The 17,115-nt window shown below is 43.7% G+C and overlaps 1 protein-coding gene and 1 pseudogene across 1 annotated transcript; both read left to right on the forward strand.

Annotated features, from left to right (window-relative positions):
• The first annotated feature begins 3,803 nt into the window (after positions 1 to 3,803).
• On the forward strand, positions 3,804 to 7,711 carry RPUSD2 (RNA pseudouridine synthase domain containing 2). Its single transcript, XM_036297394.1, has 3 exons — positions 3,804 to 4,461; positions 5,547 to 5,843; positions 6,777 to 7,711. Exons 1-3 carry the CDS (start codon positions 3,835 to 3,837, stop codon positions 7,509 to 7,511), a joined length of 1,659 nt encoding a protein of 552 aa, XP_036153287.1. The 5' UTR covers positions 3,804 to 3,834; the 3' UTR covers positions 7,512 to 7,711.
• Positions 7,712 to 10,843: 3,132 nt separating this feature from the next.
• Positions 10,844 to 15,476, forward strand: LOC118675015 (annotated as a pseudogene).
• The last annotated feature ends 1,639 nt before the right edge of the window (positions 15,477 to 17,115 follow it).

The following is a 17,115-nucleotide window of genomic DNA, read 5'->3' on the forward strand; positions in this document are numbered from 1 at the left end:
AAGCGGGGGGGGGGGGGGGGGGGGGACGAGCCTGTTGCCGGGAAACGGCGGAGCCGCGTACCCCGGCTCCCGCTTTCTCCGGACTTGACTGATTGCGCCTATTCCTGCTGTTCCAGCCGCGCGGGCGGCGTCCTCCCGCATCCCCTGCTGGGACGAGGAAGCCCGGTTTCCAAGGCCTTTGACTTGGCGTGGTTCCCTGAGCAAGTTCACCTCTTCAGCAATTGCCTGGGCAGGTGTTTTTCAAAATTGTCAGCCCTTCGCTACCCAAGTTAGAGCACTTTGGAGCTTTAAAGGGGTAGGAGGAGACTTCGTCCCTTACAGGAGACCCTTGTCCCATTCATGTGATGACACTTTTCCTCATTCATTTAGTCAATAGCCAAATTCCTGCTGTGTTCTAAGCACTGTGTTAAGCGGGAATTCAAGGCAGATAGACTCGGTATGGGTCCCGGAGGTCTTCACAGCTTAGTGCAGTGGTTCTCAACCTTCCTAATGCTGCGACCCTTTAATACAGTTCCTCATGTTGTGGTGACCCCCAACCATAAAATTATTTTCGTTGCTACTTCATAACTGTAATTTTGCTACTGTTATGAATCATCATGTAAATATCTGATATTCAGGATGTATTTTCATTGTTACAAATTGAACATAATTAAAGCATAGTGATTAATCACAAAAACAATATGTAATTATATATGTTTTCCGATGGTCTTAGGTGACCCCTGTGAAAGGGTCATTCGACCCCTAAAGGGGTCGTGACCCACAGGTTGAGAACTGCTGGCTTAGTGTAAGAGGGTACATCATAGGGCAGACAACTTTACAAATAACAGCAAATAGTTATAGAGGATAGAACAGAAGTGTAGCCAGAGTACATAAAGGCGCGAGTGGTCTTGGGAGGTGTGTGTCAGAAACACTTTTTAAAAGGAAGTGAGGCACTGGCCGGTTGGGCTCTGTGGATAGAGCTTTGGCCTGTGGACTGAAGGGTCCCAGGTTCGATTCTGGTCAAGGGCACATGCCTGGGTTGCAGGCTCAATCCCCAGTAGGGGGTGTGCAGGAGGCAGCCAATTGATAGTTCTCTCTCATCATTGATGTTTTTATCTCTCCCTTCCTCTCTGAAAAAATAAATTTAAAATAAATAAAAGGAAGTGACCTTTGAGGGATTATCAGTAGACTGAGATGCAACTCTTCCTCGCCCCTACAACCTCAATTTCCAAAGCTAGTTACTCCTGAAAGAACGTGTGGAAAGACATTAGCCAACCATCAGTAGAAGTAACTTGGCTTATGATAGAGTGTCTAGATGTGTCCAAAGTAAATTAATGTGGCTATGGTGTTAATAACTACCAGTATGTGAAAGGAAACTACAAGGTCCTCTGTTGCTCACATTTATAACCATTCTTAGAATGTGCAAACAGAAGGAAGTGGAAAGCAAGGAGGTTACAAAAAAAGGAACTTAGAGCAGGCAAGATTTTGACAGCTTATCTACAGGGAATGAATCGGGGAGTGGAATCTCCCACTGAAGGATCCTGAGGCCTCCAACTACCATCCTATGTAACAGGAGTCTGGCAGCATCTGACTCACAGAATACATCTGTCTCATAGGCTTATGGATGCTTCATCAAACCACTCCATGGCCAGTACAGTGGGGCCTTGACTTACGAGTGTCCCGACTAACGAGTTTTTCGAGATACGAGCCGTCTCTGGGCCGATTTTTTGCTTTGAGTTGCGAGCTAAAATTCGGGTTACGAGCCAGCTTCAGATACCCCACTAGTGGGCGCAGCGGACGTCACAGTGAACGCCACAACATCAGCCCAGCATCACGTGTCATTGTAATGGTGAAAACTGATTTGACATATGAGTAATTTGAGTTACGAGCTCCGTCACGGAACGAATTAAACTCGTAAGTCAAGGCCCCACTGTATGGACTTTTTAATTATGTAAATTCTACCAATAGATGAACATGGCCTATTCTTCCACTTGTTTATATCTTCCTTCTATCTCTTTTTTCAGCGTTCGGTAATTTTCCCGCGTACTGGTCTTTTACCTCCTTGGTTAAGTTTATTCCTAAGTATTTTACTTTTTTTGTTACAATGGCAAATGGGATTGTTCTTTAAAATTTTATTTCTGAGAGTTCATTATTGGTGAATAAAAATACCGTTGATATCTGAGTGTTAATTTTGTATCCTGCTACACTGTTGAATTCATTTATTAAATCTAGTTTTTTGGTGGAATCTTTAGGACTTTCTATGTACAGTATCATGTCATCTGCAAATAATGACTGTTTTACATCCTCCTTTCCAATTTGGATGTCTTTTATTTTTTCTTCTTGTTTGATTGCTATAGCTAGGACTTCCAATATTATGTTGAATAAAAGTGGTGAAACTCTGTCTTGTTTCTGTTCTTAGGGGAAATGGTTTTAGTTTTTGCCCATTGAGTATGATTAAAATGACCTACTAGAATGGCCATCAATATATCAACAACTGCTAGCAAGTATGTGGAGTAAAAGGAACCCTACTACATTTTTTTCAACGTTCTGCTGGTGGGAATGGAAAACAGGCAGAGTTTCCAAAAAAAATTAAAAACGGAACTGCTATTTTACCCAGTGATCCCACTTCTAGAAATATATCTAAGAAGCCTGAAATACCAATCAGAAAGAAAATACCTACCCCTATTTCATAGCACCATTATTTACAATAGCTAAGATCTGGAAACAGCCTGAGTGCCCATCAGTAGATGAGTGGATAAAAAAGCTGTGGTACACTTACCCAATGGAATACTATACAGCTGTAAAAAAGAGGGATTTCAGATGGACCTGGAGAGAATTATGCTGAGTGAAATAAGCTAGTCGGAATAAGACATATATTACAATGACCTCATTATATGTGGAATCGAATGAATAAAACAAACTGACAAACAAAATACACATAGATCCAGAGACATGAAAGCATGCACCACACGGACGAATCTCAGAGGGAAAGAGGTAGGGGGAGGAAGACATTAACTGAAGAACTTACATGCATATATGCATAACTCATGGACACAGACAATAGTGGGGTGAAGGCCTGGGGAGGGGGCGGGAGTGGGGAGGAAGGGGTCAATGGGGGGGGGGGAAACAGGGGACATGTATAATACTTTCAGCCATAAAGATAAAGAAAAACAAAACTACTCCATGGTCTCTCGACTCACTTATGTCCTTTTCTCTGATTTCCTGCTCACCAAACAAACTTGGCTATTTACAATAGCCAAGATATGGACGCAACCTAAGTGTTTACCCATAGGTGAGTGGATAACGAAGATGTGGTATATAAATACAGTAACACTACACTGCCACTGCAGCTGGCACGGCTGACTGGGAACTGGGCACAAGCACCTCCGCCCCTGCGATCCCCCGAATCAGATGCCTCCAATTCTATCTTGTCAAACACGATGCTTGCTTCCTCTGCTGTGTGCCTCGGGTGCCAAAGGCTCTGCCTGCCCGATAGAGCCCAGAGGATACACCAATGTGCAAGATGCAAGGGACGCTGGGAAGAGCTCCATTCTTTGAAAGCATACAATACAATGCTTAGATATGCCTAGCATATTCGGAATTCAGCGCTCCGTTTTGTTTTAAAGTCTGTTTGTTTTCACTATGTTCCTTCCAGGAGCTTTTCCATAACCAAGGAACTCTGAGTATATCTACATGAATTCAATGCTTTTGGCGAGTCTCCCTCACAGCCTCTCAACTCGCCACGCCAGTCATTCAACTCACTTCCTCCCTTCGCTGTCCCCGTTGGGCCTCGCTGATTGGCTGGTGCTGAGTGACGTCTTCAGGTCGCGACCCAGCAGTGGCGCCCGCGTGGGTATGAGTCTGGGCGGCTGCAGGTGGCTCCGGGGTCTCGTGCCGCGGAGTTTGAGCCTCCCGTGCCGCAGCCTTGCCAGGACTTGGGGTGGCCGCGGAGGCCGGATGGCGGACATGCTCTCCACCGGGGCGGAGGCGGCGAGCGAGCGGAGGGCTCCGGCTCAGCTAAACGGAGACGCGGACGGCGACGCGAGGGTCGAGCAACCCCCAGGGCGCCCGGACCCGGCAGCCGCGGGAGTGGAGTTGGCCCCGGGGGTAGGGAAGCAGGTGGCGGGGAGCGAGGAGCAGGCCCCGGCTGCAGCGCCGGGCCCGGGCAAGCGCAAGAAGCGGCGGGGCGCGGCCGGGGAGCGCGTCGTGCCGCCCCCGAAGAAGCGGCGGGCAGGGGTGAGCTTCGGCGATGAGCACTTTGCAGAGACCAGCTACTACTTCGAGGGCGGCCTGCGCAAAGTGCGGCCCTATTACTTTGACTTCCGAACCTACTGCAAAGGCCGCTGGGTGGGCCGCAGCTTGCTGCACGTCTTCAGTACCGAGTTCCGAGCCCAGCCCTTGGCCTACTACGAGGCCGCGGTCCGAGCGGGGCGCCTGCGCCTCAACGAGGAGCCGGTCCAAGACCTCAGCATCGTGCTCAAGGTGGAGTCCTGATGGGCTGGTCTGAAGGGGGCAGGGATTCTTTTCCCTGAGTTAGTGGCCATAGGTACTGGAGTAAAATCGGGGTAATTCCGAGGCTTTCTCATTTTCACTTGAAACAGTCTCAAAGCCCTCTCCTCCCACCCCATCGCCGCAAGTAGCCTCAGTGCTTCAGAAACACTGTTTTCTTGTTTCCAAAGCATAGAAGTTGGAATTCTTGTGGCTCCTTTTATGCAATCTGTGCCACTGGCACGGACATTGATCACTTTCTATTTTGCATTGTGGATCTCTGTACAAATAGTATAGTAGAGCTATTTATGTCTCCTTACTGGGTACAGAGTTAGGCATTTTGAGAACTTTAATAACATTTAATTTTATCGATCGCCTTGTGGGGTAGGTATTGCCACCTCATTTTACCTGTGAGGAAACTAAATTAAGGTAAACCTCACAGAGGTAAGGCAACAGTGTCACCTCCAGAGCCTGTGCTGTTATAACTACTTAAATTATTTATTATAGAGACTAAGATGATAGAATTGTGAACTGTCCGGGATAAAGACTAGAGCTGTCTAGCCCAGTGCTTTTGACCCTTCTTTAAAATTCCTTTACAGCTAAGAGGTACCAGACACCCCTGGCTCACCAGGTTGTGAGGGGAGACAAGGCGATCTCAACATTTGGGGAATGAGTGACTTGAGTCCTCTCTCCCATCCCAATTTTGAAAAGCAAGCGTCTGGTCTAGCTGTCACATGTTATAGATAAGGAAACAAAGGCTTAGAGAAGTTCAGTGAAATTAGATATAACGTTATTGTAGAGAAAATACAAATAAGCAAAATAAAAAACCACCCATAATCTCACCACCTGGAGATAGTACCATTAACCTTTTTGTGCCTTATCCTTCTAGTTCTTTTTCAGTGCCTGCTGTCTGTCTGCATTTTTACAAAATGAATATGCACTGTGCATACCGCTTTTTGTGTAAGGATATACTCTGACCATTCTTTCGTGTCAATAAATAAGAGAGGAAGCTGTGTGTGGGGTTGACTGATTATAGGTTGCTAGTCCCTGGGCTGAACAATTGCCTGTGTCATCGGCAGGACAATGACTTCTTGCGGAACACAGTGCACAGGCATGAGCCACCAGTCACGGCAGAGCCTATCCGCCTGCTGGCTGAGAGTGAAGACATGGTGGTTGTAGACAAGCCCTCTTCCATTCCTGTCCACCCCTGTGGCCGCTTCCGGCACAACACGGTCATCTTCATCCTGGGCAAGGAGCACCAACTTAAGGAGCTACACCCACTGCATCGGCTCGACCGCCTTACCTCGGGGGTCCTCATGTTTGCCAAGACAGCAGCTGTTTCAGAGAGGGTACATGAGCAAGTTCGGGACCGGCAGGTGAGCCTGGCTTATTTCACGCACGTCACTTTCTGGGCTCACAAATGCTGTGTCAAAAGGGCAACACTGACTTCTCTCTGAAGTGGGCCTTCGTATTTGTCTGGCCAGGCTTCCTACCTTCAGGGAGGTTAACACCTAAAGTACCCAAAACAGGTTATTATCTCTTATGTTTCAAGAGATTTTTAGAGATGGCATACACTGCCTATCTTGGTAGTTAGCTCTTTTGAAGTTTTTTGGTTTTTTTTTTTTTTAAATATATTTTATTGATTTTTTACAGAGAGGAAGGGAGAGGGATAGAGAGTTAGAAACGTCGATGAGAGAGAAACATCAATCAGCTGCCTCCTGCACACCTCCCACTGGGAATGTGCCCGCAACCAAGGTACATGCTCTTGACCGGAATCGAACCTGGGACCCTTCAGTCCGCAGGACGACACTCCTTCCACTGAGCCAAACCGGCCAGGGCAGTTCTTTTGAAGTTTTACAGTGCCAACAGGCTGAGCAAGGTTTTCAAGGTTTTGGGGAGAACCTCGTTGGTGGAAAGATTGTGAATGAAATTAGAAGAGGCTTGGGTAGAATAATTAAGTGGTACTGATTGTGGTCTTGAGACTTGTAATTCTGGATCTGATTATGATACATTTATTGAGTGCTTACTGTATATCAGACTAAGTACCAAGTACATTAGAGCCTAACTTACTGAATCTTTATAACAGCCCTTTGAGGTTAATGCTTTTCTAATCTTACTTTTTCTAGACAAGTTAATGGTATTTAAAGAGGCTAAGTAATGTACTCAAAATCTTGAAACTGGCAAATGGTGGAGGTGGGGTTTGCATCCTCCTCTGCGTGGCACTGTTGCATTCCTCACCGCTTGCAGTGGGTCTGGGCTTCATGAGTTTAGGCTTTGTGCTGATTTTCTCCCTCTTCCCTCCTGTGTAGCTGGAAAAGGAATATGTCTGCCGAGTGGAGGGGGAGTTCCCCTCCGAGGAAGTGACCTGCAAGGAACCCATCTTGGTAGTCTCTTACAAGGTAGGGGTGTGCCGTGTAGATACTCGGGGCAAACCCTGTGAGACAGTGTTCCAGAGACTGAGCTACAACGGCCACTCCAGTGTGGTGCGGTGTCGGCCGCTCACAGGTCGCACTCACCAGATCCGAGTCCACCTCCAGTTCCTGGGCCACCCCATCCTTAATGACCCCATCTACAACTCAGGGGCCTGGGGCCCCTCCCGGGGCCGAGGTGGCCACATTCCCAAGACAGATGAGGAGCTGCTACGGGACCTGGTTGCAGAACACCAAGCCAAACAGAGCCTGGACGTGCTAGATCTCTGTGAAGGTGATCTGTCCCCAGGACTCACAGACCCTACAGCTCCCTCCTCAGAGCTCGGCAAAGACCACCTAGAAGACTTGGCTGCATGTGCTCAAAAGATGGATGGAGTACTTGAGGCAGCCCCTCAGGATCTGGACACAAAGGCCCTGTCACCAGGGGATGCAGCAGAAACAGATGCTGTGAATCAAGAAATAGACCCCCTCTGTGCAGAGTGCCGACTGGTGCGACAGGACCCCTTGCCCCAGGACCTTGTGATGTTTCTGCACGCCCTGCGCTATAAAGGGCCAGGTTTTGAGTACTCTTCACCCATGCCTACCTGGGCACAGGATGACTGGCAAGAGGACTGAGAGCTGTGGCCTATGGCGGGATCACTTCTTGGGTTGAAGAAGCCATGGAGTCGGAACTGACCTCATTCAGCTGGTACTCAATGTTTCTATACGGAGTAAAGTTGGGCACTTACAGGAACTGCTTATACTTGCTATCTCCAGCTAGTTTGGGAACTTTTTGGTTTGTAAATGTGTACCTTTGGCTTATACCTTATACCTTATGAGTCTGGTTTTCTTACTGCTTTTTTTCTTTATATATATTTTTATTGACTTCAGGGAGGAAGGGAAAGGGAGAGAGAGAGAGAGAGAAACATCAGTGATGAGAGACTCATTGATTGGCTGCATCCTGCACGCCCACTACTGGAGATTAAGCCTGCAACCCAGGCATGTGCCTGTGACCAGAATCGAACCTGGGATCCTTCAGTCTGCAGACCAGTGCTCTATCCAATGAGCCAAACCACCTAGGGCTTCTTCCTTTTTTTAAGAGAGATAAGAAGGGGGAGAGAGAAAACCATCAATTTGTTGTTCTGCTTATTTATATATTCAGTGGTTGATTCTTGTATGTGCCCTGATGGGATCGAACCTGCAACCTTGGTGTATTGAGACACCAACTGAGCTACCAGGTCAGGGCCTTTTTTTTTCACATAACATACAATTAACCATAATTGTATACTATTTAGTGGCATTTAGCACATTCAGTGTTTGCAACCATTACCCTTTTCTAGCTCCAAAACATTTTCATCACCCAAAAGGAAACCCATACCCAATAAGTAGTCATTCCCCGTTTCCCCTTCCTCCCAGCCACTGGTAACCATGAATTTACTTTTTTCTCCCTGTTAATCCTCACCTGAGAATATTTTTCCCATTGATTTTTCAGAGAGATGGAAGGAGGGAGGAAGGGAGAGAGGGAGAGAGAAACATGGATATGAGAGAAACACATTGATTGCCTCCCACATGTACCCTGACCAGGGTGGGCATTGAACCTGCTACCCAGGTACATGCCCTTAACCACAATAGAACCTGTGACCCTTCGGTGCATAGGCTGACATTCCAGCCACTGAGCTATACAGGCCAGGGTCCATTAATCTACTTTTTGTCTCAATGGATTTGCCTACTCTAGACACTTCATATAAATGGAATCATACGTGCCCTAACCGGTTTGGCTCAGTGAATAGAGCGTCAGCCTGTGGATTCAAGGGTCCCAGGTTCGATTCCGGTCAAGGGCATGTACCTTGGTTGTGGGCACATCCCCAGTAGGGGGTGTGCAAGAGGCTGCTGATCAATGTTTCTCTCCCATCGATGTTTCTAACTCTCTGTCCCTCTCCCTTCCTCTCTGTAAAAAATCAATAAAATATATTTTTTAAATGGAATCATATGCCTAGCCAGTGTGGCTTAGTGGTTGAGCATCAACCCATGAACCAGGAGGTCATGGTTCAATTCCTGGTCAGGGCACATGCCCAGGTTGCAGGCTTGATCCCCAGTGTGGGGCAGCTGATCAATGATTCTCATCATTGATGTTTTCTTTTCTCCCTTTCCCCTCCTCTCTGAAATTAATTAAAAAACATTTTTTAAAATTATAAAACGATAAATGGGGTCATACAATAAAAGATCTTTTGTGTATGTCTTTTGCTTAGCATAATGTTTTCAAGGTTCATCCAATTTATAGTATGCATCTGTACCTCAATCCTTTTTATAGCTGAATAATATTCCATTGTATGAGTGTACTACATGTCATCAGTTAATGGACATTTAGGTTATTTCCACCTTTTGGCTGTTGTGAATAGTGCTGCTATGAACATTTGTGTACAAATTTTTGTTTGAATTTGTATTTTTAGTTCGTTCTTTAGCATGTACCAAGGAGTAGAATTGCTGAGTATATGGTGATTCTATGTTTAACTTTTTGAGGAGTCATGAAACTTCCACAGTGGCTGAGCCATTTTACATTCCCATCGACAGTACAGGTTTCCAATTTCTCCACATCCTCCCCAATTCTCATTTTCTGTTGTTCTAATTATAGTTAGCCTAGTGGAGTCTTACAATCTTGTTTCATTTGCATTTCCCTAGTGAAGTCTTAATCTTGTTTGATTTGCATTTCTCTATTGATTAATACTGTTTAGCATCTTTGCATGTGCTTGTTGGCCATTTATATATCTTCTTTGGAGAAATGTCTATTCAGGTTTTTTGCCCATTTGAAAAATGTTTTTATTGATTTTAGAGAGAGAGGGAGAAAGAAAGATCAATGTGAGAGAGAAACATCAATTGACTGCCTCCTGCACACTCCCTTCCAGGGATTGAGCCTAAAACCTGGACATGTGCCCTGACCAGGAATCAAACCAGTGACCTCTTGGTATATGGGATGATGCTCAATCAACTGGGCCACATTGGCCAGGGCTCTTTTTTGCCCATTTTTAAAAAATATATATTTTTATTGATTTCAGAGAAGAAGAGAGAGGGAGAGAGAGATAGAAACATCAATGATGAGAGAGACTCATTGGTTGGCTGCATCCTACATGCCAACTACTGGGGATTGAAAGCCTGCAACCTAGGCATGTGCCCTTGACCAGAATCGAGCCCGGGACCCCCAGTCCACAGGCTGACTCTCTATCCACAGCCAAACCAGCTAGGACTGCCCATTTTTAAATTAGGTTGTTTTCCCTTTTGTTGTTATGAGTTCTTTATATATTTTGGATATGAGACCATAGATATATGATTTGCAAATATTTTCTTCCATTTTATAGGTTTTCTGTACATTTTATTGATAGTGTCCTTGCATTCATGAAAGTTTTAATTTCCTTTTTTGTGTGATAACACTTCACATGAGATATACCCTTTTATGTGTACAGTACGGTATTAACTATAAATACAAATGTTGAACAGCAGATCTCTAGAATGTAATCATCTTGCATAACTGAAAGTTTATACCTATTGAATAGCAATTCCCTACTTCCCCTGCTCCCAACCCCTGATATCATATTTTACTCTCTGCTTCTATGTGTTTGACTGTGTTAGATACCTAAAAAGAACATCTCATTTTCCTTTACTCACTACTCATAGAATACTGTATACTTCAAATGTGTGGTGGTTTCCCCACGCCAAGCAATTCTCTGAGACAGCTAGGTGACCTATAGTTTTAACTCAATACTGACACTGTCTACCTGGAGAGAGGGTCATTCCTACATTGCCAGTCTCAAGTTCAGCTTATCACCTGTGCTTCTGGCCAACCATAAACTAGAGATTCTCGCAACCCTCTCCTCAGATTCAGTCATTTACTAGAATGGCTCACAGAACTCAGGAAAATAGTTGATTTGCTAGCTTACTGATTTAATACAAAGGATATTAAAGGATACAAATCGATGGCCAGGTGAAGAGATATATAGGATAAGGTCTGGAAGGGTCTTGAGCACGGGTGCTTCTGACCCCATATTGCTCAGGGTATGCCACCCCCTATATATGTGGATGCCTTCTTGTTCACCACCCTGAAAGTTCTCTGAACCTAGTCATTTGTATGTCTTATGTGGAGGAACATCTATTTAAATCCTTTGCCCACTTTTAAATCAGCTTATTTGGGTGTTTTGTTTGTTTTGCTATAGAGTTGACTTCCTTATATTTTTAAATATTAACCCCTTATCAGAAATATGATTTGGTCTTGGCCGGTGTGCTCAGTGGTTAGAGCGTTGGCCAGTGCACCAAAATGTCTTGGGTTCGCCCTGACCGGTTTGGCTCAGCGGATAGAGCTTTGGCCTGCGGACTGAGGGGTCCCAGGTTCGATTCCGGTCAAGGGCATGTACCTTGGTTGCGGACACATCCCCAGTAGGGGGCGTGCAGGAGGTAGCTGATCAATGTTTCTCTCTCATCGATGTTTCTGACTCTCCCTCTCCCTTCCTCTCTGTAAAAAATCAATAAAATTAAAAAATGTCGGGTTCAATTCCAGTCAAGGGCACATATCTCGGTTGCAGGTTCCATCCCCGGCCATGGCTTGGGGCATGTGTGGGAAGCAACCAATTGATGTGTCTCACATGGATGTTTTTCTCTCTCCCCCAACCCTCCCTCCCTCCCTCCTTACTCTCTAAAAATCAATGGAAGAAATATCCTTGGGTGAGGATTTAAAAAGACATAAATTAAATGAATATGCTTTAAAAAATGTTTGTATTGATTTTTAGAGAGAGAGAGAGAAAAGAAAAACATCGATGTGAGATTGATTGGCTGCCTCCTGCACCCTCCCTACCAGGGATCAAGCCCACAACCTGGGCATGTGCCCTGATCAGGAAATGAACCGGCAATCTTTTGGTGCACAGGATGACCACCAACCAATTGAGCCACACCAGCCAGGGTGGTGATGAGATTTTTTAAATTTAATTTTTTTAAAAAAATATATTGTATTGATTTTTTACAGAGAGGAAGGGAGAGGGATAGAGAGTTAGAAACATCGATGAGAGAGAAACATCGATCAACTGTCTCCTGCATACCCCCTCACTGGGGATGTGCCTGCAACCAAGAGACATGCCCTTGACTGGAATTGAACCCAGGACCCTTGAGTCCGCAGGCTGACACTCTATCCACTGAGCCAAACCAGTCAGGGCTAAATTTAATTTTTTATTGTGGTAAAAAATGTTATCATTCTAGCCATTTTTAAGTGTACAGTTTAGTAATGTTGAGTATATTCACATTGTTGTGAAACATCGCCAGAATTCTCTTGCATGACTGAAATTCTACAACTCCCCTTTCCTCTCCTACCCCTAGGCCCTGGCAACCACCATTCTACTTTCTGTTTCTATGAATTTGACTACTTTGGATACCTCATATAAGTGGAATCATACACTTTAATTTTTTGTGGTTGGCTTATTACCTCAAGGTACATCCATGTTGTAACATGACAGGATTCCTTATTTATTAAGGCTGAATAATACTCCATTGTGTGTGTATATCACATCTTGTTTATCCCTTGATCCATTTATGGACACAGGTTGCTTCCACCTCTTGGTTATTGTGAATAGTGCTGCTGTTAACATGAGTGTGCAAATACCTCTTTTTAAAAAAATATTTTTTAGTCCTAACCGGTTTGGCTCAGTGGATAGAGCGTCAGCTGGCAGACTGAAAGGTCCCAGGTTTGATTCCGGTCAAGGGCATGTACCTTGGTTGCTTGCGGGCACATCCCCAGTAGGAGGTGTGCAGGAGGCAGCTGATCGATGTTTCTCATTGATGTTTCTATCTCTATCCCTCTCCCTTCCTCTCTGTAAAAAAATCAATAAAATATATATTTTTAAAAATGAGTCCTAATTTAAGAAATAGGATTTCCCATACACCTTTTCCTTTAAAAGAAATATTTTTTTTCATTTTTATTCATTTTTATTTCATTTTATTCATTTTCATTTTTATTCATTTCAGAGAGGAAGGAAGAGGGAGAGAAAGAGAAAAATCAATGATGAGAGAGAATCATTGTTCAGCTGCCTCCTGCACACCTTCAACTGGGCATTGAGCCCGCAACCTGGGCATGTGGCCTGACCGGGAATCGAACCATCACCTGGTTCATAGGTCAATGCCCAACCATTGAGCCACGCTGGCCAGGCCTGTGCAAATACCTCTTAAATATCCCACTTTAAATTCTTTTGGGTATATATCTAGAAATGGATTGTTGAATCCTGTGATAGTTCTACTTGTAATTTTTCGAGGAAACTTCCATACTGTTTTCTATAGCAGCTGCATCATTTTATAATCCTAACAATGCACACGGCTTCCAATTTCTCTACATCCTCACCAACATATTGTTTTCTGGGGTTTTTTTTTGTTTGTTTGTTTTTTGTGTGTTTTTTTTTTTATAGTAGGGATCTAATGGGTGTGAGGCAATATCTCATCATAGTTTTGATTTGCATTTCTCTGGTGATTAGTGACATTGAGTATCTTTTCATTTGCTTCTAGGCCATTTGTATATCTTAGAGAAATGTCTGTTCAAGTCTTTGTGCATTTTTTAGTAGAGTTATTTGATTTTGTTGTTGTTGAATTCCATCCATGTTTTTTACATGTTCTGAATGTTAACCCTTACAGAAATATGATTTGCAAATATTTTCTCCCATCCTCATTCTTTTTGTTCTGTTGATTATGCCCTTTGATACACAAAAGTTTTTAAGTTTGATGTAGTCCCATTTTCCTCTAGCAATGTTTTGTCATTTCCAGTGTATGTGTTATACCTCCTTTGTTAAATTTATTCCTAAATATTTTATTCTTTTTGATGCTATTTTAAATGGAATTGTTTTCTTAATTTTATATTTGGATTGTTCATTGCTAATGTATCAGATTACAACTGATTTTGTGTTGATTTTATATCCTGCAACTTTGCTGATTTATTAGCTTAATAATTTTTTATTTTTTTGTGGTTTCTTAAAGTAGGCATGTGTATTTTTTTTCCCCATGACTTCTGAGAATAGAGATAATATTACTTTTCCTCTAAACACTCTGTATACTCTCTTCTTTTCCTTTCATTTGAAGCTTGTTCATGTTTTCAAAACGGCAACATTTTTATCATCAGAACAATTAAGAATTGCCTGGTAAAGTGACCGGCTGCAGCTGAAAGCTTAATAGTGCAGCTCATGGGCTCGTCAGAGGCAGTGATGGCACTGGTGAGGACTGCAACGACAAGGACCTGTTGACCATTCTGACCGTGGAAGGGGTTTACCAGGATTATGGCATCCTGGCCAATGGCACAGAGCACGTGGGCCGGGCGGCTCAGTTGGCTAGAGCATCACCCCATACACCAAAAGGTTGCAGGTTGATTCCAGGTCAGGGCACATGCCTAGGTTTCGGGTTCGATCCCCCATCTGGGCATATACTGGAGGCAACCCATTGATCTCTCTCTAAAATCAGTAAGCATGTGCTTGGGTGAGGATTGAGGGTGGGGGGTGAGGGAAGGAAACCTATCAAGTGATATTGGATGGTGTAAAAGGTGGTGCCAAGGAAAAAAGATTAGTAGCTCAGTTTATATCAAACTTCTTTAAGCATTTTTCAGAGTTGGCTGCTTCTGCTATCAATGCACAGTCCTTTGTGAGAATGAAGATGTATCAATTTGCTGGCAAGCAGTTAAGAGCTTCCTCAATTTGCCACTAGAGAAAATCTTCCCCCAGTGGCAGATATTCTAATACGACTTTTGCAGATGACTGCAGAATTTAACTTAGTGAACATGCCTTGTTAACTTTATTTAAGATGGATGCAAAAGGAACTTTAGGTGGCTTATTCAGCCTAATTCTTCAAGGAGAGGACATTCTTAGAGTATGAGCAATCATAATCTTTTCTACAAAATTTAAGACTTTACCAGATGGAGTCTTAACAAAGGAAGTAAAGGAACTTATACTAACTGAACCCAAAAAGGTTCTAGAAGATGTGACTCATGAAGAATTTGCCCTTTTCATGAAGATACTATCTGGGTTAAAAAGCTAATAAACAGTGAAAGGAATACAGCAATTTGTAGAGTTGGTAGCTGACCAGACTGACCTAGAACAGACCTTCAGCCCAGCAGATCCCGACTGTATGGATCAGCTCTTACAGTGTGTTTGGCACCCCTCTTCTCTAAAAATGTGCATTCTACAAGGTTTGTGCCTTCTGTGAGCAGGTTCACCCTGACCTCAGGTCCTTGACTACCCCAGTGGAAAGTCTCAATATACAGTTGGGAGTCATTGACACTGTTGATGGAGACGATTTCATTTTGTGGTGACATGGAAAGGTTAGAAACAAATCTAAGGAAACCGATAAGTTATTGGAATATATGCCTCCCTCCAGAAGAAGCAGAAAACGAGGAGAATCCTGGCAATGAAGAACCCAAGCCGCAATTCAGTTATGCAGAATATTTGTTGTACAGCTTCCACAAGATGGGCTGGAAAATTCCAGATTTTTTTTTTTTTTAATATGTTTTTACTGATTTTTTTAGAGAGGAAGGGAGAGGGAGATAGAAACATCAGTGATGAGAGAGAATCATGGATTGGCTGCCTCCTGCACAGCCCCTACTGGGGATTAAGTCTGCAACCTGGGTATGTGCCCTGATCAGAAATCGAATGGTGACCTCCTGGTTCATCAGTCGAAGCTCAACCATTGAGCCACGCTGGCTGGGCAGCTGATCTAGAATTGACAAAAACAAGTCAAAACATTCAGATAACAATCTTTGAGAAAGGCAGAGGGGGGAAAAGTACTCAAGAGTCAAGGATTTTATTTAGTCCAAAGAGACATGAAAAACTTACTTCATAGTATCACAATCAAAAAAGGAATTATTGCTTCTGTTTCTAACTCAATGGAATCATTAGATTATGCCCCCAGGCCTTGCCTTCATCCATTAACTTCACCCTATGGGGTTGGGTTTAAGCCAGTTTTACTTTATTCTGGAGATTTCAAATGAAAAAAATTACTATGACATTTAAATGTAGGGCATTGCTCCTCCTCAAAATGATGAGAAGGAAAGGTGTAATTGGTTGTTGCTTGTTAACTATCCATAGCTATCTCAGCAAACAAAGCATGGATATCAGAAGTGTTATTCCCCTTTTCCCCTAGCCCAGTGGTCGGCAAACTGCAGCTCGCGAGCCACATGCGGCTCTTTGGCCCCTTGAATGTGGCTCTTCCACAAAATATGACGTGCAGGCGTGCACGTACAGTGAGATTGAAACTTCGTGGCCCATGCGCAGAAGTCGGTGTTTTGTGGAAGAGCCACATTCAAGGGGCCAAAGAGCCGCATGTGGCTCGCGAGCCGCAGTTTGCCGACCACTGCCCTAGCCTATTGGCGTTTATTCACTTTGTCTTTCCTAAGCAAGTACTACAAATTAGATTTCCGTTTTTGCTCTATTGGTCTTCAATATGAAAAAAAAAATCATTTCATTTTTAGCTCAGTAGACATTCCCAGAAGCTGTTATAGCAAGGTGGATGTTTTTACATGATAGCATGCTGCTCAGGGAATGAATTGAGCAAAGAAAAATGTTTCGGGTTGGTTTTGCTGACTCGAAGAAGAAAGCCTGGATTCATTCTTGAGCCTCTCCAGGCCTTGTCATGGCTGTTTTCCCAGAGCTGGTTCTCCAGTGGGTCCACACTTAACTAATGGTAAGAAACAGACTGGACTCACTTCTGTCATTGCCTGCCTCTCAGAATCAATCTTTGCAAGTCTTGCAGCCTGGAGTCTGGGTTTTTCTTGCAAGAATTAAATAAAACTGAAGACAAACAAACAAACACATAAAAATAATTGATTTCAATTCTTTCTTCAGAGCTATGTCATATAGGGCTTCTGACACCCTAAGGCAGTGATGGCAAACCTATGACACGCGTGTCAGAGGTGACACACAAACTCATTTTTTTGTTTGATTTTTCTTTGTTAAATGGCATTTAAATATATAAAGTAAATATCAAAAATATAAATCTTTGTTTTACTATGGTTGCAAATATCAAAAAATTTCTATATGTGACACGGCACCAGAGTTAAGTTAGGGTTTTCCAAAATGCTGACACGCCGAGCTCAAAAGGTTCGCCATCACTGCTCTAAGGGCCTGCCTAGCTGAAGACCATCATCAACTAAATACTAGACAGTTCTTACCAGAGCTCCTCATTCTCCAAACATAATGGGTCTTCTTCCTGAAACTGGACTGGGATAATGAAGAACTAT

Source organism: Myotis myotis, unplaced genomic scaffold, assembly GCF_014108235.1.
Source record: "Myotis myotis isolate mMyoMyo1 unplaced genomic scaffold, mMyoMyo1.p scaffold_m19_p_1, whole genome shotgun sequence".
NCBI classification, from domain to species: domain Eukaryota; kingdom Metazoa; phylum Chordata; class Mammalia; order Chiroptera; family Vespertilionidae; genus Myotis; species Myotis myotis.